This window comes from Procambarus clarkii, chromosome 83 (assembly GCF_040958095.1).
Source record: "Procambarus clarkii isolate CNS0578487 chromosome 83, FALCON_Pclarkii_2.0, whole genome shotgun sequence".
Lineage (NCBI taxonomy): Eukaryota > Metazoa > Arthropoda > Malacostraca > Decapoda > Cambaridae > Procambarus > Procambarus clarkii.
The window spans coordinates 4,744,144-4,767,638 of NC_091232.1; the positions used below are offsets into that span (position 1 = coordinate 4,744,144).

General features: G+C 43.1%; 3 protein-coding genes and 2 long non-coding RNA genes across 9 annotated transcripts; 1 reads left to right on the top strand and 4 right to left on the bottom strand.

Annotated features, from left to right (window-relative positions):
- The first annotated feature begins 885 nt into the window (after nt 1-885).
- LOC123768734 (uncharacterized) lies at nt 886-4,941 on the top strand. 5 transcript variants are annotated; one of them, XR_011225370.1, is made up of 5 exons: nt 886-900; nt 1,886-2,057; nt 2,760-2,909; nt 3,532-3,709; nt 4,508-4,941. It is a non-coding gene; the product is annotated as an uncharacterized lncRNA (long non-coding RNA). The 5 variants fall into 5 exon arrangements; XR_011225373.1 differs by having other exon boundaries at nt 1,891-2,057; XR_011225369.1 differs by having other exon boundaries at nt 891-905.
- Nucleotides 4,942-10,557: 5,616 nt separating this feature from the next.
- Nucleotides 10,558-14,585, bottom strand: LOC123768733 (uncharacterized). Its single transcript, XR_006774132.2, has 4 exons — nt 14,571-14,585; nt 13,412-13,578; nt 11,687-11,966; nt 10,558-10,990 (listed from the first exon to the last, which is right to left on the bottom strand). It is a non-coding gene; the product is annotated as an uncharacterized lncRNA (long non-coding RNA).
- A 2,836-nt stretch (nt 14,586-17,421) lies between these two features.
- Nucleotides 17,422-18,411, bottom strand: LOC138358342 (DNA-directed RNA polymerase II subunit RPB1-like). Its single transcript, XM_069316177.1, has one exon. It carries the CDS (start codon nt 18,409-18,411, stop codon nt 17,422-17,424), a length of 990 nt encoding a protein of 329 aa, XP_069172278.1.
- Nucleotides 18,412-19,177: 766 nt separating this feature from the next.
- Nucleotides 19,178-19,591, bottom strand: LOC138358343 (spore coat protein SP85-like). Its single transcript, XM_069316178.1, has one exon. The coding sequence runs from the start codon at nt 19,589-19,591 to the stop codon at nt 19,178-19,180; it is 414 nt and encodes a 137-aa protein (XP_069172279.1).
- Nucleotides 19,592-19,827: 236 nt separating this feature from the next.
- LOC138358344 (DNA-directed RNA polymerase II subunit RPB1-like) lies at nt 19,828-21,964 on the bottom strand. Its single transcript, XM_069316179.1, has 2 exons — nt 21,744-21,964; nt 19,828-20,926 (listed from the first exon to the last, which is right to left on the bottom strand). Exons 1-2 carry the CDS (start codon nt 21,962-21,964, stop codon nt 19,828-19,830), a joined length of 1,320 nt encoding a protein of 439 aa, XP_069172280.1.
- Nucleotides 21,965-23,495: the final 1,531 nt, after the last annotated feature.

Below are 23,495 nucleotides of genomic sequence, written 5' to 3' on the forward strand. Positions count from 1 at the left end.
ATATTATATATAATGTATATATATTATATATAATGTATATATATTATATATATAATGTATATATATATATTATATATATAATGTATATATATATTATATATAATGTATATATATGTTTATATATATATTATATATATAATGTATATATATTATATATATAATGTATATATATATTATATAATGTATATATATTATATATATAGTGTATATATATATATTATATAATGTATATACATTATATATATGTATTATATAATGTATATATATATATATATATATATAATGTATATATATGTATTATATATAATGTATAATATACATTATTTATAATATATATATACACATATATATAATACATATATATATATATATATATATATATATATATATATATATATACATTATATATAATACATAATATGCTCTCGGACGTAGGAGAACCTACGTCCGAGAGCATCCCAGACGCTGCCTTAATCGACTGAGCTATGACATGGTAAAAAAAAAAAAAAAAAAGAGTTGAAACCAGAAGTTCTACTGAACTTACTTGGATCCTACAGCCTCTCCGAGACACAAACCAGGGTTTTACACAACTCTCCCCATGCACTCGAGCTATGTCAATATACACAACTCCCCCACTCGAGCATGGGGGAAGTTGTGTGGTGCAACACAGCCCATTATGTTCAGTCAATTGGTTGTAGACCCAGGAAAGGGTGCATTTGTTAATTTAGGGGCGACGACGACTGTGGGACTAGGAAGGGGTAGAGCTTGAGGGCAAGGTGCCTTTAGGGTTGGAGTCTAGACTTCACCTTCAAGGATGTAAGAGCCAAAGATTTTAGAGTGTCAACTGGGAGTGCAAAGAGGGGGCGAGTGATCTAACACAAAGCGACAACATCGGCTGAGGTAAGGTAAGGTAATGTCTGCGAGATTCACAGCACAACGGGTAGTCCATCAGTAATTATAAGGTGTTTTCCAGATTCCTTTATAAATTGTTAGCAAAGATTTATAGGTCAATAACAAATATATATTGTAGATTATGATTTAAAATTTACCACACTAATTTGTGAAAGGCAGAATAAGAGAATATTACAAATGACCAAAATAACATAAATTTCAAGATATTTATGATTATAAAACACTGTACATAGGTTTGGACATAATGTATATACATGTTTTTATGTATTATATGTTTTACAGTTTTTCCCAGTAAACATCTGCACCTTATGACAGCCTCTGACAATGTTGAAATTATGGCTTGCATTGTTACTGTATTCAAAGTATATTAGCCTTGATTAGGATTGACGAAGAGCACTTAAGACATTAATTAGTTTCTAAACGAAATTTCAGCATATAATTTTATAAAGAATTAAAACTGCAAGTCTCTCTAAATTGTTAAGGAATATTCTTATCTAAGGAAATCTTGACACACAGTGCCAATCAAAAATACTGGCTTCTTTTCTTGTGTTTCTATTAAAAATAATCAGTCTGACATTGCTAATATAGTATTAAAATGGCGAAAATTACTACAGGCTGTATGTAGACCACGGGACGAGTTCCTGAATCCATTATTTATGAATCTCGAAAGTTTTTAACCGCTGTTTTGATTTATAATATACTGATTAAAGTAAATCGGTATATTACTTATTACATTAAATTATAATATTACTGATTAAAAGTAACTAACGGGATGTAAAACATTGGAGCGCAAACTAGCACAGCACGAGAAATTGAAATTGAAATAAGTTTATTGAGGTAAAATACACACAAAGGGATGAGGTAGCTCAAGCTATTCTCACCCCGTTCAGTACATCGTGTTACTACATACATAGACACACATCAATAAACGTATTACCGAACATTCTGAGAGATAAACATATACATTAACTAGCACAGCACGAGGATATGGTCGTTAAGCACTGTGACGTCACCAATGACGCTGTGTTAGGCAAGAAGGTCAGGAGCGGACGGCGTCGCTTCAGTGGCGGGCTGACAGCCAACAGACGTAGTTCCTTAGGCGGTGTCCCGCTTCTTACTTCATTTGCAGCTACACCGGTCATCAGGTAAGGTTACCGTGGACTTTATTGCTCAATGTATTAACTCATATAAGGTGCAGGTGTCGATATGTAATTATGGTGTGACCTGGTTGTTGGCGTAGCGTAATGTGGGCTCTGTTAAAATCTGTGATGCCTTTATAGGGAGGGTGATATTTGGGTGGCGTATGATAGAATTGGTAAAGTTATTTACATGGCAACCTAGTTGATGTATCATAACAATAGTATTAATAATTAGCTTCGTTTAAGATTTAGCCGTACAGCATTAAGTGGCTGGTCCACTTTTTTTTTTTTTTTTTTTTTTTTTTTTTTTAAATCTGCATTAGAACGGGCAAGTCTAAATATCTGGCAGTACGTAAGGTATTTAAGTACGTGGCCCGTTTAAAATGCAATAATTATTAGAGTAATGAGTAAAAGATACAACTTGCTGCAGAATTTTGGGGAATTGTTGCTAAATTTTAGCCAGCTGTCATATTACTTAAATTTTTAAATGGCTTCTAGGTACTGCAAGGCACTAAATGCACCGCTTATTCCTGTGGCGTAGCGTTGGTAGTAGTTGGTGGCAGTTTATGGGTATCTTCTGACTTAATGGTCTGAGGGTGTCTTCACAGCCCCCCCCCCCCCCCCCGGGGCTCGCAGAACTAGGCTGCTTCGATGAATCTTGATGCTTTTAAAACTTAATGGTATTAAACCTACTTTTTTACTTTTCAGAAGTCCACACTCGCCTGTTATGTAATTCGCGGAACCAATTTCATCCGAATTACTTTGGTTAAGACCGGGTATTTGGCAAGTTGTGCAGATTTGAATTTCTTCAGTCTTGATATCTGTAGTGTCCATTGCAGCAGATAAACAAATTTTCAGGTACAGTGGTCCTAATAGTTTGTGGTTAGGTAGAAATTGAAAATTTTTATTTTGGTATTGTATTAAATCTTTCTTCCACCCCTCCCCCACTACTTGGGCAATTTTCCTAGTTCATGTGGTTTCTTCAGTAGTGAGAGAGTTGTATTGTAAAGCTTTCAGTAAAGTTTATATTCAGTGGGGCCGTAATTGGTAAACGTAGGAATCTGCGTGTCTGGGATCACATTGTTTTCCCCAGACAGTCAATTTTGTAAGTAATTAAGTGTTGGCATGTCGGTAATTTACGGGCTACTAGTGGACATGCCAAGTCTTATGGGGGCGTAATGTTAATCAGTCATGGTATCGGTAGTCGCTAGAATCCGTGGTAATATTGTTTGGAATGGCAACCTAAAAGCCATTAGGATGAATGTATCTAAGAATTTAAATTCATTGCAAAAGGTTTAGTACTAAAGTTTGTACCCTGGTGTTGCCCTATATATCAAAGATTACAAAGACGAGGGTATACAATGTTATACATAGAAATTATAATTTGTTGAACAAAAATAACCTTAAGACTTTTTCATTAAATTTGATACTTTATAAATCATTGTAATGGTATAAATAACTTTAATGTTTGTTTTTCTAGGGTCTGGCTCGACATTGGCCACGAGTCTTCTTGAGAAACAACTTTAAAGTGAACGGAGGACTAGTCAGTCACAAGGCACGGAACTAGTTCTGGCGTGACGTAGCTGCAAGTCTCGATAGAGGTGGTTGGACGGTGTTGAACACCGCTGGCAACGTTGCAGGAATATCTGAAAGAAAAGGCAAGTTGTTAAAACGTTCAGTTAATATTTATCATTAGCAGGAAAGTGTTGGAAAGAATATTCTGCAGAATTATAGAAAGAGCGTCTGTGGGACATTAGAAACAGTTGGTATTAACTAGTTGTCCTAGTTATGAGACTTTGGTTTAGGAGGCAGTAAAAATGCCAGTTAAAATATAGAAATTAATGGAATAGGCTACCATAATTAGTAGGTTAATATCGATAGATGAGCTTTGAAGCGGCATGATTCAAAGATAGTGTAAAGGATGAATGGTAGTGTTCATGACGTTGTAATTGGGAGGACCTAATAGTGATCGGTGAAAATAATTTAGGGCATTATGAATAGTTTGCAGGGGGGGGGGGGATAACGAACTGTGGAAGGCGTTGCTTCTGCACCACTAGAATTTGCCACTAGAAATATTGAACGTAGAGTTTGCAAGAATACTGCAGTTTCTTACTGGTTAGTGTAAATGTTAGGAAGAATGAAGGAATGTACATATTCTTCAGTTGACTATAACGGTAAGTGTTTAGCAGTTTTAATGTCAAATGGTATAAATTGGTATTCGATGAAGTATGGTTGACGGGCCATTTTGTTAGTGAAAACGTGTAAAAGTAATATAAAGGGAGGAAACGTGACTACTAACGATAACTTTCAGAACATCGTAGATTTGTGGTAGAATGGTGGTTAGAGAATAGTTTGTAGTAGGAAATAGTTTGGCTTGTAGTTACTCTAGCTAAAGTGTTGGAAGGACAAGTAGAGAAACGTGAATATTGAAAATAATAAACATTTTAACTTTACAGACGCAGTATAGAAAATGGATGAAGACGGGTGGCTGTACCAGTAAGAAGGCCGGTGAAGCATAGACTGCAAAATTGGGAAGCAAGATGCAAAATAAATAAGTTGTAAATCTGTGTATTGTGTACTTTGAAGCTGTTCTTAGAACTATAGAATCTGTTCCCTCTTATGTTTAATATCTGGTGTATGGTGTTATGACTATTGTTCGGTTGGTTTTCTACATTAACAACGTGGGTCCGATGAATGATGTTCGTATTGGAATAAATATCCCTTGATTATAGAAGTTAATGTTTACAGCTGTTTGTGTATTCTTTAACGGCTGGCTATGCACAATTTGTCTAAAATGCCATGTTTATTGTTGTAACATTGTCTAGGCCCAGTGTATGTGACAGTGGCTAGAATTTAAAATGTTTGTTAATAAAGTGTTCATATTGGATAAGTGTATGAAAATGTCCCAAATGGCTTTAGTCCTCTTGATGTAAAAGTCTAACCACGAAGTGTTAGTGTCAATGTTAAAATGGTTGTTCCTAAGGGTTTAAAGTGGTGTTGACTGATCACCTTGTTCCTAAAGAGCATTTTGGTGAAACAGGCTGTACACTGAATGACGCAAATTGGTTTATAGGGAATATTTTTGTCGACCGTAATCCTCACCTAGGTGGTGTTAAATACTTGGTATTAATAGATGCAATCTTGTGGAATATAATAAATATGAGCAACATGAACCTTGGTGTTTTACTTTGACAGTACTTATGTTATCAATGTAAAGAAACGTGACGCGTTTTCTAACTTACATTTTTCTTAGGTCGGTTGTACAAAAGTTTTATAACCATATTTATTGCTGTTTACTTGGTTTAAAATTCATCGTATTAGTCTGTTTCTTGTAAAATGTTGGTGCTTTTAATGTCTGTCCCTTGGTGTGGTATAGGAGTGATAATGATGGTAGCATCAGTGAAACGTTATCTAACTACGTATGTGCATCTTGAAAAGAGTGAAACAAAATTGGGGGAGGAGGGGGAGTGAACAGCACAGATGTGTAAAGAACGTTGAAGGGGTTAAATACATGGCACATTGTCGTGAAGTCGGCCTGATAGTGTCCTTGCCGTAAATTAAGGTTTTCACAGTAGCAGTAAGTGAAGAGTAATATGGAGACCTTTCACTCCATGCGACGAAGATGACTCAAAATTTACAAGAATTCTGCGTCGCAGAATTCAAGAGTTAAAAGACTGGGGGAGTATGGGGAGTAGGGGAATATGGGGGATACTGCAGGAGTGGGTTGAGTATGGGGATAGTGGGAGAGAGTAGGGGAATATGTGGGGGAAAGTTGGAGAGTATGGGGGATACTGCAGGAGTGAGAGTTGCGGAGTATGGGGGATAATGCAGGAGTGGGGGAAGAGTCCTGTCTTTTTATTTTTCCAAAATTTCTTGATTTGAGGCGAATTTCTTGTGAATTTCGTGCTATCTTCATCGTATGTAGTGAAATGTCGTCGTTTGTCGTGTTGTCGTTTTATTTTTAACAAAATTTGTGATTTGAGGCGAATTTCGTGCTATCTTCGTAGTATGTAGTGAAATGTCGTAGTTTGTCGTGTTGTGTCGTCGTTTGTCGTGTTGTGTCGTTTTATTTTTCCAAAATTTCTTGATTTGAGGCGGATTTCTTGTGAATTTCGTGCTATCTTCATCGTATGCAGTGAAATGTCGTCGTTTGTCGTGTTGTGTCGTCGTCTGTCGTGTTTTATTTTTTTCAAAAATTTCTTGATTTGAGGCGAATTTCTTGTGTATTTTGTGCTATCTTCGTCGTATGTAGTGAAATGTCGTCGTTTGTCGTGTTGTGTCGTCGTTTGTCGTGTTGTCGTTTTATTTTTTCCAAAATTTCTTGATTTGAGGCGGATTTCTTGTGAATTTCGTGCTATCTTCATCGTATGTAGTGAAATGTCGTCGTTTGTCGTGTTGTGTCGTCGTTTGTCGTGTTGTGTCGTCATTTGTCGTGTTGTGTCGTCATTTGTCGTGTTGTGTCGTCGTTTGTCGTGTTGTGTCGTCGTCTGTCGTGTTGTCGTTTTATTTTTTTCAAAAATTTCTTGATTTGAGGCGAATTTCTTGTGTATTTTGTGCTATCTTCGTCGTATGTAGTGAAATGTCGTCGTTTGTCGTGTTGTGTCGTCGTTTGTCGTGTTGTGTCGTCGTCTGTCGTGTTGTGTCGTTTTATTTTTTTCAAAAATTTCTTGATTTGAGGCGAATTTCTTGTGTATTTTGTGCTATCTTCGTCGTATGTAGTGAAATGTCGTCGTTTGTCGTGTTGTGTCGTCGTTTGTCGTGTTGTGTCGTCGTTTGTCGTGTTGTGTCGTCGTTTGTCGTGTTGTGTCGTCGTCTGTCGTGTTGTGTCGTCGTCTGTCGTGTTGTGTCGTTTTATTTTTTTCAAAAATTTCTTAAATCAAGAAATTTTTGAAAAAAATAAAACGACAACACGACAGACGACGACACAACACGACAGACGACGACACAACACGACAAACGACGACACAACACGACAAACGACGACACAACACGACAAACGACGACACAACACGACAAACGACGACACAACACGACAAACGACGACATTTCACTACATACGACGAAGATAGCACAAAATACACAAGAAATTCGCCTCAAATCAAGAAATTTTTGAAAAAAATAGAACGACACAACACGACACAACACGACAAACGACGACACAACACGACAAACGACGACACAACACGACAAACGACGACATTTCACTACATACGACGAAGATAGCACAAAATACACAAGAAATTCGCCTCATATCAAGAAATTTTTGAAAAAAATAAAACGACACAACACGACAGACGACGACACAACACGACACAACACGACACAACACGACAAACGACGACACAACACGACAAACGACGACACAACACGACAAACGACGACATTTCACTACATACGACGAAGATAGCACAAAATACACAAGAAATTCGCCTCAAATCAAGAAATTTTTGAAAAAAATAAAACGACACAACACGACAGACGACGACACAACACGACACAACACGACAAACGACGACACAACACGACAAACGACGACACAACACGACAAACGACGACATTTCACTACATACGACGAAGATAGCACAAAATACACAAGAAATTCGCCTCAAATCAAGAATTTTTTGAAAAAAATAAAACGACACAACACGACAGACGACGACACAACACGACAAACGACGACACAACACGACAAACGACGACACAACACGACAAACGACGACATTTCACTACATACGACGAAGATAGCACAAAATACACAAGAAATTCGCCTCAAATCAAGAAATTTTTGAAAAAAATAAAACGACACAACACGACAGACGACGACACAACACGACAAACGACGACACAACACGACAAACGACGACACAACACGACAAACGACGACGACAACACGACAAACGACGACATTTCACTACATACGACGAAGATAGCACAAAATACACAAGAAATTCGCCTCAAATCGAGGCGAATTTCTTGTGTATTTTGTGCTATCTTCGTCGTATGTAGTGAAATGTCGTCGTTTGTCGTGTTGTGTCGTCGTTTGTCGTGTTGTGTCGTCGTCTGTCGTGTTGTGTCGTTTTATTTTTTTCAAAAATTTCTTTATTTGAGGCGAATTTCTTGTGTATTTTGTGCTATCTTCGTCGTATGTAGTGAAATGTCGTCGTTTGTCGTGTTGTGTCGTCGTTTGTCGTGTTGTGTCGTCGTTTGTCGTGTTGTGTCGTCGTCTGTCGTGTTGTGTCGTTTTATTTTTTTCAAAAAATTCTTGATTTGAGGCGAATTTCTTGTGTATTTTGTGCTATCTTCGTCGTATGTAGTGAAATGTCGTCGTTTGTCGTGTTGTGTCGTCGTTTGTCGTGTTGTGTCGTCGTTTGTCGTGTTGTGTCGTGTTGTGTCGTCGTCTGTCGTGTTGTGTCGTTTTATTTTTTTCAAAAATTTCTTGATTTGAGGCGAATTTCTTGTGTATTTTGTGCTATCTTCGTAGTATGTAGTGAAATGTCGTCGTTTGTCGTGTTGTGTCGTCGTTTGTCGTGTTGTGTCGTCGTCTGTCGTGTTGTGTCGTTTTATTTTTTTCAAAAAATTCTTGATTTGAGGCGAATTTCTTGTGTATTTTGTGCTATCTTCGTCGTATGTAGTGAAATGTCGTCGTTTGTCGTGTTGTGTCGTCGTTTGTCGTGTTGTGTCGTCGTTTGTAGTGTTGTGTCGTCGTTTGTCGTGTTGTGTCGTCGTCTGTCGTGTTGTGTCGTTTTATTTTTTTCAAAAATTTCTTGATTTGAGGCGAATTTCTTGTGTATTTTGTGCTATCTTCGTCGTATGTAGTGAAATGTCGTCGTTTGTCGTGTTGTGTCGTCGTTTGTCGTGTTGTGTCGTCGTTTGTCGTGTTGTGTCGTCGTTTGTCGTGTTGTGTCGTCGTCTGTCGTGTTGTGTCGTTTTATTTTTTTCAAAAATTTCTTTATTTGATGCGAATTTCTTGTGTATTTTGTGCTATCTTCGTCGTATGTAGTGAAATGTCGTCGTTTGTCGTGTTGTGTCGTCGTCTGTCGTGTTGTGTCGTCGTCTGTCGTGTTGTGTCGTCGTCTGTCGTGTTGTGTCGTCGTCTGTCGTGTTGTGTCGTCGTCTGTCGTGTTGTGTCGTCGTCTGTCGTGTTGTGTCGTCGTCTGTCGTGTTGTGTCGTTTTATTTTTTTCAAAAATTTCTTTATTTGAGGCGAATTTCTTGTGTATTTTGTGCTATCTTCGTCGTATGTAGTGAAATGTCGTCGTTTGTCGTGTTGTGTCGTCGTTTGTCGTGTTGTGTCGTCGTCTGTCGTGTTGTGTCGTCGTCTGTCGTGTTGTGTCGTTTTATTTTTTTCAAAAATTTCTTTATTTGATGCGAATTTCTTGTGTATTTTGTGCTATCTTCGTCGTATGTAGTGAAATGTCGTCGTTTGTCGTGTTGTGTCGTCGTTTGTCGTGTTGTGTCGTCGTCTGTCGTGTTGTGTCGTCGTCTGTCGTGTTGTGTCGTCGTCTGTCGTGTTGTCGTCGTCTGTCGTGTTGTGTCGTCGTCTGTCGTGTTGTGTCGTCGTCTGTCGTGTTGTGTCGTTTTATTTTTTTCAAAAATTTCTTGATTTGAGGCGAATTTCTTGTGTATTTTGTGCTATCTTCGTCGTATGTAGTTAAATGTCGTCGTCTGTTGTGTTATGTTTTATTTTGCCACCAATTGTGTTGCGACGCAAAATTCTTGTAAATTGCGCGTTATCTTCGTCGCATGGAGTGAAAGGTCTTCGTATTACTTTTCACTTGCTGCTACTATGAAAACCTTTATTTACATTGAGGACACTCAGGCTGACTTCACGACAATGTGAATGTGCCATCCATTCAACCCCTTCAACGTTCTATACACATTTGTCTTGTACACTTCCCCCAATTTTGTTTTATTCTTTTCAAGATGCACATGCGTAGTAAATTAAACATTTCACTGATGCCACTACCATTATCAAACCCCTACTATACCACACACCAAGGGACACTAGTAAAGAGAGACACCGACATTAAAAGAACCAACACTTGACAAGAAACAGACGAATACGATGAATTTTTAACCAAGTAAACAGCAATATATATGGTTAGAAAACTTATATACAACTGACCTAAGAAAAATGTAACTACGTTAGAAAAACGCGTCGTTAAAACAAAACACTAAGGTTCATGTTCATATTTATCATTCCACAAGGTTGCATCTATTGATAATAAGTATTTACCACCACCTAGGTGAGGATTACAATTGACAAAAATATTCCCTATAAACCAATTGCCTTCATTCAGTACAGCCTGTTTCACCAAAATGCTCTTAAGGTAAGGTAATTATCAAAAGGCACCAAACCGGGCCAAAATGCTCTTAGGGAACAAGGTGATCAGTCAACTTAAAACCCTCAGGAACAACCCTTCTAACAACATTAACCACGAAGTGTTACTGTGTCAAACTTACATCAAGAGTACTAAAGCCATTTGGGACAGTTCATACACTTCATATCCAATAAGAACACTTTATTAACAAACCTTCAAATTCTAGCCACTGTCACATACACTGGGCCTAGACAATGTTACAACAATAAACATGGCATTGTAGATATATAAACCGTGCATAGCCAGCCGTTAAAGAATACACAAACGGCTGTAAACATTAACGTCTATAATTAAGGGATATTTATTCCAATACGAACATTTATCGGAACCACATTGTTAATACAGAAAACCAGCCGAACAATAGTCATAACACCATACACCAGATATTAAACATAAGAGGGAACAGATTCTATAGTTCTAAGAACAGTTTCAAAGTACACAATACACAGATTTACAACTTTCCTTTATTTTGCATCTTGCTTCCCAATTTTGCAGTCTATGCTTCACCGGCCTTCTTACTGCTACAGCCACCCGTCTTCCTCCATTTTCTATACTGCGTCTGTAAAGTTAAACGTTTCTATTAATTTCAATATTCACGTTTCTCTACTTTTCCTTCCAACACTTTAGCTAGAGTAACTACACACCAAACTATTTCCTACTACATACTATTCTCTAACCACCATTCTACCACAAATCTACGATGTTGTAAAAGTTATCGTTAGTAGTCACGTTTCCTCCCTTTATATTACTTTTACACGTTTTCACTAACAAAATGGCCCGTCAACCATACTTCATCGAATACCAATTTATACCATTTGACATTAAAACTGCTAAACACTTACCGTTATAGTCAACTGAAGAATATGTACATTCCTTCATTCTTCCTAACATTTACACTAATCAGTATGAAACTGCAGCATTTTTGCAAACTCAACGTTCAATACTGCTAGTTGCAAATTCTAGTGGTGCAGAAGCAACGCCTTCCACAGTTCGTCACTCCCCCCCTGCTAACTATTCATAATGCCCTAAACTATTTTCACCGATCACTATTAGGTCCTCCCAATTACAACGTCATGAACACTACCAGTCATCCTTTACACTATCTTTGAATCATGCCGCTTCAAAGCTCATCTATCGATATTTCCCTACTAATTATGGTAGCCTATTCCATTAATTTCTATATTTTAACTGGCATTTTTACTGCCTCCTAAACCCAAGTCTCATAACGAGGACAAGTAAACTAGTTAATACTAACCGTTTCTAATGTCCCACAGATGCTCTTTCTATAATTCTGCAGAATATCCTTTCCAACAGTTTCCTGCTAAATGATAAATATTAACTGAACGTTTTAACAACTTTCCTTTTCTTTCAGATATTCCTGCAACGTTGCCAGCGGTGTTCAACACCGTCCAACCACCTCTATCGAGACTTGCAGCTACGTCACGTCAGAACTAGTTCCGTGCCTTGTGACCGACTAGTCCTCCGTTCACTTTAAAGTTTCTCAAGAAGACTCATGGCCATTGTCGAGCCAGACCCTAGAAAAACAAAACATTAGTTATTTATACCATTACAATGTTTTATAAAGTATCAAATTTATGAAAAAGTCTTAAGGTTATTTTTGTTCAACAAATTATAATTTCTCTAACATTTTATACCTCTTTTCTTTGTAATCTTTGATATATAGGGCAACACCAGGGTACAAACCTTAGTACTAAACCTTATTCAATAAATTTAAATTCTTAATTTGTTTAATACATTCATCCTAATAGCTTTTAAGTTGCCATTCCAAACAATATTACCACGCATTCTAGTGACTACCGATACCATGACTGATTAACATTACGACCCAAGACGTGGCATGTCCACTAGTAGCCCGTAAATTACCGACATGCCAACACTTACAAAATTGACTGTCTGGGAAAAAAATGATCCCAGACACGCAGATTTCTACGTTTACTAATTACGGCCCCACTGAATACATTAACTTTACTGAAAGCTTTAAAATAAATTTTTCGCACTACTGAAGAAACCACATGAACTAGGAAAATCGCCCAAGTAGTGGGGGGGGGGGGGGGGGAGGGCCGAGATTTAAATACCAAAGTATAATTTTCAATTTCTACTTTTACCACAAACTATTAGAACTACTGTACCTGAAAATTTGTTTACCCGCTGCAATGGACACTACAGATATCAAGACCGAAGAAATTCAAACTTGCATAACTTACCAAATACCCGGTCTTAACGAAAGTAATTCAGATGAAATTGGTTCCGTGAATTACATTACAGAAATCCACACCTACCTGTTAAAAAAAAAATTGGGTTTAATACCATTCAGTTTTAAAAGCATGAAGAGTCACCAAAACAGCTTAGTTCTGCGAGCCTGGAGGGGGGTGGGGGGGGGCTGTGAAAACACCCTCGGACCATTACGCCACAGTAGACACCCATAAACTGCCACCAACTACTACCAACGCTACGCCACAGGAATAAGCGGTACATTTAGTGCCTTACAGTACCTACTAGCCATTTAAAAATTTAAATATTACGACAGCTGGCTCTAAAGTTTTGAGCTACAAATCCCAAAATTCTGTAGTAATTTTTATCCTTTACACCCTCATCCTTTACTCATTACTCTATTGCATTTTAAATGGGCCATGTACTTAAATACCTTACGTACTGCCCAGATATTTAGACTTTTTGCCCGCTCTAATGCAGATTTAACAAAAAAGTGTGGACCAGCCACTTAATGCTGTACGGAAAAATCTTAAACGAGGCTAATTATTGTTAGGATACATCAACTACGTTTCCATGTAAATAACTTTACCAATTCTATCATACGCCACCCAAATATCACCGTCCCTCTGAAGGCATCACATAACAGAGCCCACATTACGCTACGCCAACAACCAGGTCACACCATAATTAAATATCGACACCTTATATGAGTTAATACATTGAGCAATAAAGTCCACTGTAACCTTACCTGATGACCGGTGTAGCTGCAAATGATGTAAGAAGCGGGACACCGCCTAAGAAACTACGTCTACTGGCTGTCAGCCCGACACTGAGGCGGCGCCGGCCGCTCCTGACCTTCTTGCCCAACGTCATTGGTGACGTCACAGTGCTTAACGACCATATCCTCGTGCTGTGCTAGTTAATGTAGATGTTTATCTCTCAGAATGTTCGGTAATACGTTTATTGCTTGTGATGTGTGTCTATGTATGTAGTAACACGATGTACTGAACGGGGTGAGAATAGCTTGAGCTACCTCATCCCTTTGTGTGTATTTTACCTCAATAAACTTATTTCAATTTCAATTTCTCGTGCTGTGCTAGTTTGCGCTCCAATGTTTTACATTCCGTTAGTTACTTTTAATCAGTAATATTATAATTTAATATAATAAGTAATAAGTAATATATTGATTTACTTTAATTAGTATATTATAAATCAAAACAGGGGATAAAAGCTTTCGAGATTCATAAATAATGGATTCAGGAACTCGTCCCGTGGTCTACATACAGCCTATAGTAATTTTCGCCATTTTAATACTATATTAGCAATGTCAGACTGATTATTTTTAATAGAAACACAAGAAAAGATGCCAGTATTTTTGATTGGCACGGTGTGTTAAGATTTCCTTAGATAAGAATATTCCTTAACAATTTAGAGAGACTTGCAGTTTTAATTCTTTTAAAATGATATGCTGAAATTTGGTTTAGAAACTAATTAATGTCTTAAGTGCTCTTCGTCAATCCTAATCAAGGCTAATATACTTTGAATACAGTAACAATGCAAGCCATAATTTCAACATTGTCAGAGGCTGTCATAAGGTGCAGATGTTTACTGGGAAAAACTGTAAAACATATAATACATAAAAACATGTATATACATTATGTCCAAACCTATGTACAGTGTTTTATAATCATAAATATCTTGAAATTTATGTTATTTTGGTCATTTGTAATATTCTCTTATTCTGCCTTTCACAAATTAGTGTGGTAAATTTTAAATCATAATCTACAATATATATTTGTTATTGACCTATAAATCTTTGCTAACAATTTATAAAGGAATCTGGAAAACACCTTATAATTACTGATGGACTACCCGTTGTGCTGTGAATCTCGCAGACATTACCTTACCTTACCTCAGCCGATGTTGTCGCTTTGTGTTAGATCACTCGCCCCCTCTTTGCACTCCCAGTTGACACTCTAAAATCTTTGGCTCTTACATCCTTGAAGGTGAAGTCTAGACTCCAACCCTAAAGGCACCTTGCCCTCAAGCTCTACCCCTTCCTAGTCCCACAGTCGTCGCCGCCCCTAAATTAACAAATGCACCCTTTCCTGGGTCTACAACCAATAGACTGAATTGACAATTGACAGCCACAGGGGGGTGTCCACGGCCACAGTGGAGTGTCCACGGCCACAGTGAAGTGTCTACGGCCAAAGAGGGGGTGTCCACGGCCACAGGGGGGTGTCCACGGCCACAGGGGGGTGTCCACGGCCACAGACGAGTGTCCACGGCCACAGACGAGTGTCCACGGCCACAGACGAGTGTCCACGGCCACAGACGAGTGTCCACGGCCACAGACGAGTGTCCACGGCCACAGACGAGTGTCCACGGCCACAGACGAGTGTCCACGGCCACAGACGAGTGTCCACGGCCACAGACGAGTGTCCACGGCCACAGTGGTGTATCCACGGCCAAAGAGGGGGTGTCCACGGCTATAGGGGGTGTCCACGGCCACAGGGGGGGGCACGGCCACAGGGGGGTGTCCACGGCCACAGGGGGGTGTCCACGGCCAAAGGGGGGTGTCCACGGCCACAGGGGGGTGCCACGGCTACAGGGGAGTGTTTACGGCCACAGGGCGGTGTCCACGGCCATAGGGGAGTGTCAACGGCCACAGGGGGGTGTCCACGGCCACAGGGGGTGTCCACGGCCATAGGGGAGTGTCCACGGCCAAAGAGGGGGTGTCCACGGCCACAGTGGAGTGTCCACGGCCAAAGAGGGGGTGTCCACGGCCACAGTGGAGTGTCCACGGCCAAAGAGGGGGTGTCCACGGCCACAGGGGAGTGTCCACGGCCACAGGGGAGTGTCCACGGCCACAGGGGGGTGTCCATGGCCATAGAGGAGTGTCTACAGCTTCAAGGGAGTGTCCACGGCCACAGGGGAGTGTCCACGAAAACGGCGATGGGTCATATTTTGCTCAAATCCCCCTGCAGTTTTTAAAATATCTGAAATGTCGGAAATTTGACTCCTGAGCGTGATTTTTTAGCTAAATTCTGACTCTCTGAACCTATTTTCAAATTCAAATTTCGACTGTTTATACCGAAAATATGCCAATTACTGAAAACGGAGATGGGTCATATTTTGCCCCCCCCCCCCCCCCCCGCAGATTTCAAAATATCGGAAATTTCGGATATTTGACTTCTAAGCGTGATTTTTGAGCGGAATTCTGACTCTCTGCACCTATTTTCAAATTCAAATTTCGACTTTTTATACCGAAAATATGCCAATTACTGAAAACGGCGATAGGTCATATTTTGCGCAAACCCCCCTGCAGTTTCCAAAATATCTGAAATGTCGGAAATTTGACTCCTGAGCGTGATTTTTGACCCGAATTCTGACTCTCTGCACCTATTTTCATTTTCAAATTTCGACGTTTTATACTGAAAATATGCCAATTACTGAAAACGGCGATGGGTCATATTTTGCCCAAACCCCCTGCAGTTTTTAAATGATCTAAAATGTCGGAAATATGACTCCTGAGCGTGATTTTTGAACCGAATTCTGACTCTCTGTACCTATTTTCATTTTCAAATTACTACTTTTTATACCGAAAATATGCATATTACTGAAAAGGGCGATGGGTCATATTTTTCCCAAACCCCCCTGCAGTTTTCCAAATATCTGAAATGTCGAAAATTTGACTCCTGAGCGTGATTTTTGAGCCGAATTCTGACTCTCTGCACCTATTTTCATTTTCAAATTACGACTTTTTACGCCGAAAATATGCCAATTACTGAAAACGGTGATGGGTCATTTTTTGCTCAAATCCCCCTGCAGTTTTCAAAACGTGAGTGTCTACGTCCACAGAAGAGTGTCCATGGCCACAGAGGGGGTGCCCACGGCCACAGTGGAGTGTCCACGGCCACAGTGGAGTGTCCACGGCCACAGTGGAGTGTCCAAGGCCAAAGAGGGGGTGTCCATGGCCATAGGGGGCTGTCCACGGCAACAGGGGGGTGTCCACGGCCACAGGGGGGTATCCACGGCCACAGAGGGGTGTCCACGGACACAGGGGAGTGTCCACGGCCACAGGGGAGTGTCCACGGCCACAGACGAGTGTCCACGGCCAAAGAGGGGGTGTCCACGGCCACAGAGGAGTGTCCACGGCCACAAGGGAGTGTCCATGGCCACAGACGAGTGTCCACGGCCAGAGTGGAGACTCCACGGCCAAAGAGAGTGTGTCCACATCCACAGGGGAGTGTTCACGGCCACAGGGGAGTGTCCACGGCCGAAGAGGGGGTGTCTACAGCCACAGGGGATGTCCACGGCCAAAGAGGGGGTGTCCACGGCCACAGTGCAATGTCCACGGCCACAGCGGAGTGTCCACGGCCAAAGAGGGGGTGTCCACGGCCATAGGGGGGTGTCCACGGCCACAGAGGGGTGTCCACGGCCACAGGGGAGTATCCACGGCCACAGGGGAGTGTCCACGGCCAAAGAGGGGGGTGTCCACGGCCACAGTGGGGTGTCCACGGCCACAGGGGAGTGTCTACGGCCACAGGGGAGTGTCTACGGCCACAGGGCGGTATCCAAGGCCACAGGGGAGTGTCAACGGCCACAGGGGGGTGTCAACGGCCACAGGGGGGTGTCCACGGCCAAAGAGGGGGTGTCCACGGCCACAGGGGGGTGTCAACGGGCACAGGGGGGTGTCCACGGCCATAGGGGAGTGTCCACGGCCAAAGAGGGGGTGTCCACGGCCACAGGGGGGTGTCAACGGCCACAGGGGGTGTCCACGGCCACAGGGGGTGTCCACGGCCATAGGGGAGTGTCCAGAGGCATGGTGGGCAGGTAGGAGGCATGGTGGGCTGGTAGGAGGCATGGTGGGCTGGTAGGAGGCATGGTGGGCTGGTAGGAGGCATGGTGGGCTGGTAGGAGGCATGGTGGGCTGGTAGGAGGCATAGTGGGCTGGTAGGCGGCATGGTGGGCTGGTAGGCGGCATGGGGGGCTGGTAGGAGCCATGGTGGGCTGGTAGGAGGTATGGTGGGCTGGTAGGAGGCATGGTGGGCTGGTAGGCGGCATGGTGGGCAGGTAGGAGGCAATGTGGGCTAGTAGAAGCCATGGAGGGTTGGTAGGAGGCATGGTGGGCCGGTAGGAGGCATGGTGGGCTGGTTGAAGGCATGGTGGGCTGGTAGGAGGCATGGAGGGGCTGGTAGGAGCCATGGTGGGCTGGGAGGAGGCACAGAGGGCTGGTAGGAGCCATATTGGGCTGGTAGGAGGACTGGTAGGAGCCATGGTGGGTTGGTTGGAGGCAGGGAGGGGCTGGTACGAGGCATACTGGGCAGGTAGGACGCATGGTGGGCTGGTAGGAGCCATGGTGGGCTGGTAGAAGGCATGGTGGGCACGTAGCAAGCATGGTGTGCTTGTAGGAGGCATGTTGGGCTGGTAGGAGGCATAGAGGGGCTGGTAGGAGGCATTGAGGGGGCATGTAGGAGGTAAGGTGGGCTGGTAGGAGCCATGGTGGGCTGGTAGGAGCCATGGTGGGCTGGTAGAAGGCATGGTGGGCTGGTAGAAGGCATGGTGGGCTTGTAGGAGGCATGTTGGGCTGGTAGGAGGCATAGAGGGGCTGGTAGGAGGCATTGAGGGGGCATGTAGGAGGTAAGGTGGGCTGGTAGGAGGCATGGAAGGCTGGTAGGAGCCATAGTGAGAAGGTAGGAGGCATAGAGGAGCTAGTAGGAGCCATGGTGGGCTGGTAGAAGGCATTGTGGGCTGGTAGGAGGCATGGAGGGGCTGGTATATGGGTCATATATTGCCCAAACCCCCTTGCAGTTTTCAAAATATCTGAAATGTCGAAAACTTGACTCCTGAGCGTGATTTGTGAGCCGAATTCTGACTCTCTGCACCTATTTTCATTTTTAAATTACGAGTTTTTATACCGAAAATATGCCAATTACTGAAACGGCGATAGGTCATATTTTGCCCAAACCCCCCTGCAGTTTTCAAAATATCTGAAATATCGAAAATCTGACTCCTGAGCGTGATTTTTCAGTCGAAGTCTGACTCTGCACCTATTTTCATTTTTAAAGTACGACTTTTTATACCGAAAATATGCCAATTACTGAAAACAACGATGGGTCATATTTTGCCCAAACCCCCCTGCAGTTTTCAAAATATCTGAAATATCGAAAATTTGACTCCTGAGCGTGATTTTTGAGCCGAATTCTGACTCTCTGCACCTATTTTCATTTTTAAATTACGAATTTTATACCAAAAATATGCCAATTACTGAAAACAACGATGGGTCATATTTTGCCCAAACCCCCCTGCAGTTTTCAAAATATCTGAAATATCGAAAATTTGACTCCTGAGCGTGTTTTTTGAGCCGAATTCTGACTCTCTGCACCTATTTTCGTTTTTAAATTACGAATTTTTATGCCGAAAATATGCCAATTACTGAAAACGGCGATGGGTCATATTTTGCCCAGACCCCCCTGCAGTTGGTGGTGGGGGGGGGGGGCTAGGGAACCTTTTACCAGGAGAAATGGTGGGCTGGTAGGAGCCATGGTGGGCTGGTAGGAGCCATGGTGGGCTGGTAGGAGCCATGGTGGGCTGGTAGGAGCCATGGTGGGCTGGTAGGAGCCATGGTAGGCTGGTAGGATCCATGGAGGGCTTGTAGGAGCCATGGTGGGCTGGTAGGAGCCATGGTGGGCTGGTAGGAGCCATGGAGGGCTGGTAGGAGCCATGGAGGGCTGGTAGGAGGCATGGTGGGCTGGTAGGAGTCATAGTGGGTTGGTAGGAGCCATGGTGGGCTGGTAGGAGCCATGGAGGGCTGGTAGGAGCCATGGAGGGCTGGTAGGAGCCATGGAGGGCTGGTAGGAGCCACGGTGGGCTGGTAGGAGCCACGGTGGGCTGGTAGGAGCCATGGAGGGCTGGTAGGAGGCATGGTGGGCTGGTAGGAGGCATGGTGGGCTGGTAGGAGTCATAGTGGGTTGGTAGGAGGCATTGTGGGCTGGTAGGAGCTATGGAGGGCTGGTAGGAGGCATGGTGGGCTGGTAGGAGGCATGGTGGGCAGGTAGGAGTCATAGTGGGTTGGTAGGAGGCATTGTGGGCTGGTAGGAGGCATGATGGGCTGGTAGGAGCCATGGTGGGTTGGTAGGAGGCATGGTGGGCAGGTAGGAGTCATAGTGGGTTGGTAGGAGGCATTGTGGGCTGGTAGGAGGCATGATGGGCTGGTAGGAGCCATGGTGGGTTGGTAGGAGGCATGGAGGGGCTGGTAAGAGGCATAGTGGGCAGGTAGGAGACATATTGGGCTGGTAGGAGGCATGGTGGGCAGGTAGAAGGCATAGTTGGCTGGTAGGAGGCATGGTGGGCAGGTAGGAGGCATTGTGGGCTGGTAGGAGCCATGGAGAGCTGGTAGGAGGCATGGTGGGCAGGTAGGAGGCATGGTGGGCTGGTTGGAGGCATGGTGGGCTGGTAGGAGGTATGGAGGGGCTGGTAGGAGCCATGGTGGGCTGGAAGGAGGCATAGAGGGCTGGTAGGAGCCATATTGGGCTGGTAGGAGGACTGGTAGGAGCCATGGTGGGTTGGTAGGAGGCATGGTGGGCTGGTAGGAGCCATGGTGGGCTGGTAGGAGGCATAGAGGGCTGGTAGGAGCCATATTGGGCTGGTAGGAAACATGGTGGGCTTGTAGGAGGCATGGTAGGCAGATAGGAGGCATTGTGGGCTAGTAGGAGCCATGGAGGGCTGGTAGGAGGCGTGGTGGGCAGGTAGGAGGCATGGTGGGCTGGTTGGAGGCATGGAGGGGCTGGTAGGATCCATGGTGGGCTGGAAGGAGGCATATTGGGCTGGTAGGAGGACTGGTAGGAGCCATGGTGGGTTGGTTGGAGGCATTGTGGGCTGGTACGAGGCATACTGGGCAGGTAGGAGGCATGGTGGGCTGGAAGGAGGCATGGTGGGCTTGTAGGCGGCATTGTGGGCTGGTAGGAGGCATGGAGGAGCTGGTAGGAGCAATTGTGGACTGGTAGGAGGCATGGTGGGCTGGTAGAAGTCATGGAGGGGCTGGTAGGAGGCATTTTGGGGTGGTAGGAGGCATGGAAGGGCTGGTAGGAGGCATGGTGGGCAGGTAGGAGGCATGGTGGGCTGGTAGGAGGCATGGGAGGCAGGTAGGAGGCATGGAGGGGCTGGTGAGAGGCATTTTGGGGTGGTAGGAGGCATGGAAGGGCTGGTAGGAGGCATGGTGGGCTGGTAGGAGCCATAGTGAGAAGGTAGGAGTGTAACACTGTAAAAGTGTTTGGTTTAGTTTAATACATACATAGAGTACATGAGTCACAGACAAGGATCTGAGAGGCGCCAGTTTGTCGGCCTGAAACTCACACCTCTAAGCGTTAATGACCCCAAGTGACCTGAGGTCAGATCATGCGAATTTCACCTTGCTTCTGATAATCTGATAATTGTAGCCTGGTAGCCTTCAAACATGCCGACGTTTAAGGAGTGGCTTGGTAGAGTGCCGGAGGCTATCTATTTGTGGGCGGAGTTAGCTACTAGGCTCCCCAATAAATACTCGGAGAACTATCGATTCGAGAGCATTTTAAGCAATAGGAGACCAGCCAGTGGAGCAGAGCAGAGGCCAGCCGTCGAGATAGGCCGTCACCAGACGGGGGGTGACGCTGCTTGAAATTGCAGACTCCCCCCCCCCTCTCTATTCAACTTAGACTCAGTCCTCGGTGAGTGAACATTTAGGTGACTTGGTCGTGTTTTACAAGTGTTGTGTGACGATCAGGGGCAGTCAGTTGTAGTGCTCTCAGATTCTTGGAGGATGACTCACTTTGAATATTAATAATGGAGGGATGGTAGGAGGCATGGTGGTAAGGTAGGAGGCATGGTGGGCTGGTTGAAGGCATGGTGGGCTGGTAGGAGGCAAGGTGGGCAGATAGGAGGCATGGTGGGCTAGTAGGAGCTATGGAGGGGCTGGTAGGAGCCATGGTGGGCTGGAAGGAGGCACAGAGGGCTGGTAGGAGCCATATTGGGATGGTAGGAGGATTGGTAGGAGCCATGGCGGGTTGGTTGAGGCAGGGAGGGGCTGGTACGAGGCATACCGGGCAGGTAGGACGCATGGTCGGCTGGTAGGAGCCATGGTGGGCTGGTAGAAAGCATGGTGGGCACGTTGCAAGCACGGTGGGCTTGTAGGAGGCATGTTGGGCTGGTAGGAGGCATTGAGGAGGCATGTAGGAGGTAAGGTGGGCTGGTAGGAGGCATAGAGGGCTGGTAGGAGCCATAGTGAGAAGGTAGGAGGCATGGAGGAGCTAGTAGGAGCCATGGTGGGCTGGTAGAAGGCATTGTGGGCTGGTAGGAGGCATGGAGGGGCTGGTATATGGGTCATATATTGCCCAAACCCCCCTGCAGTTTTCAAAATATCTGAAATGTCGGAAATTTGACTCCTTAGTGTAATTTTATATATTATATATAATGTATATATAATGTATATATATACATTATATATATACATATAATATATATAATGCTAATGCTACCTGATATATATATACCTGATATATTATATATAATGTATATATATATATAATATATAATGTATATATATATAATATATAATGTATATATATATAATATATATATATATAATATATATATATATATATTATATATAATGTATATATATATTATATATAATGTATATATATAATATATAATGTATATATATTATATATAATGTATATATATATATATTATATATATAATGTATATATATATATATATTATATAAACAATCTTTGGACAACACCCACCAGTGGGACTCGAACCCAGAAAGCACAACTACCTTCCAGTAGCTGGCATAACTAGTATGCTTTAACCCACTACGCCATCAGACCTTACAAAAGAAGTAGATAGTTCGAGATATATATATCTCAAACATCTCTACCTCCCGAAGGCACCAGATGAGTGAGGGGTCAGTCTGCAATTTTCGTCAAGCCACTGTCAATGTGAGAGAACTCGTGTCCAGCTTATAAGCCTATACTTGCATAAACCACAAGTGAAGATAAACAATCTTTGGACAACACCCACCAGTGGGACTCGAACCCAGAAAGCACAACTACCTTCCAGTAGCTGGCATAACTAGTATGCTTTAACCCACTACGCCATCAGACCTTACAAAAGAAGTAGATAGTTCGAGATATATATATCTCAAACATCTCTACCTCCCGAAGGCACCAGATGAGTGAGGGGTCAGTCTGCAATTTTCGTCAAGCCACTGTCAATGTGAGAGAACTCGTGTCCAGCTTATAAGCCTATACTTGCATAAACCACAAGTGAAGATAAACAATCTTTGGACAACACCCACCAGTGGGACTCGAACCCAGAAAGCACAACTACCTTCCAGTAGCTGGCATAACTAGTATGCTTTAACCCACTACGCCATCAGACCTTACAAAAGAAGTAGATAGTTCGAGATATATATATCTCAAACATCTCTACCTCCCGAAGGCACCAGATGAGTGAGGGGTCAGTCTGCAATTTTCGTCAAGCCACTGTCAATGTGAGAGAACTCGTGTCCAGCTTATAAGCCTATACTTGCATAAACCACAAGTGAAGATAAACAATCTTTGGACAACACCCACCAGTGGGACTCGAACCCAGAAAGCACAACTACCTTTGTCCAAAGATTGTTTATCTTCACTTGTGGTTTATGCAAGTATAGGCTTATAAGCTGGACACGAGTTCTCTCACATTGACAGTGGCTTGACGAAAATTGCAGACTGACCCCTCACTCATCTGGTGCCTTCGGGAGGTAGAGATGTTTGAGATATATATATCTCGAACTATCTACTTCT

What these genes read in the sequence shown, in the direction of transcription:
- LOC138358342 (XM_069316177.1), bottom strand. Translation starts at nt 18,411, where the DNA reads ATGCCTTCTACCAGCCCACCATGGCTCCTACTAGCTCCTCTATGCCTC.
- LOC138358343 (XM_069316178.1), bottom strand. Translation starts at nt 19,591, where the DNA reads ATGCCTCCTACCAGCCCTCCATGGCTCCTACCAGCCCACCGTGGCTCC.
- LOC138358344 (XM_069316179.1), bottom strand. Translation starts at nt 21,964, where the DNA reads ATGGCTCCTACTAGCTCCTCCATGCCTCCTACCTTCTCACTATGGCTC. An exon ending in CCATGCGTCCTACCTGCCCG is followed by an intron (nt 20,927 to 21,743) that starts GTATGCCTCGTA and finishes ACACTTTTACAG; the next exon opens with TGTTACACTCCTACCTTCTC.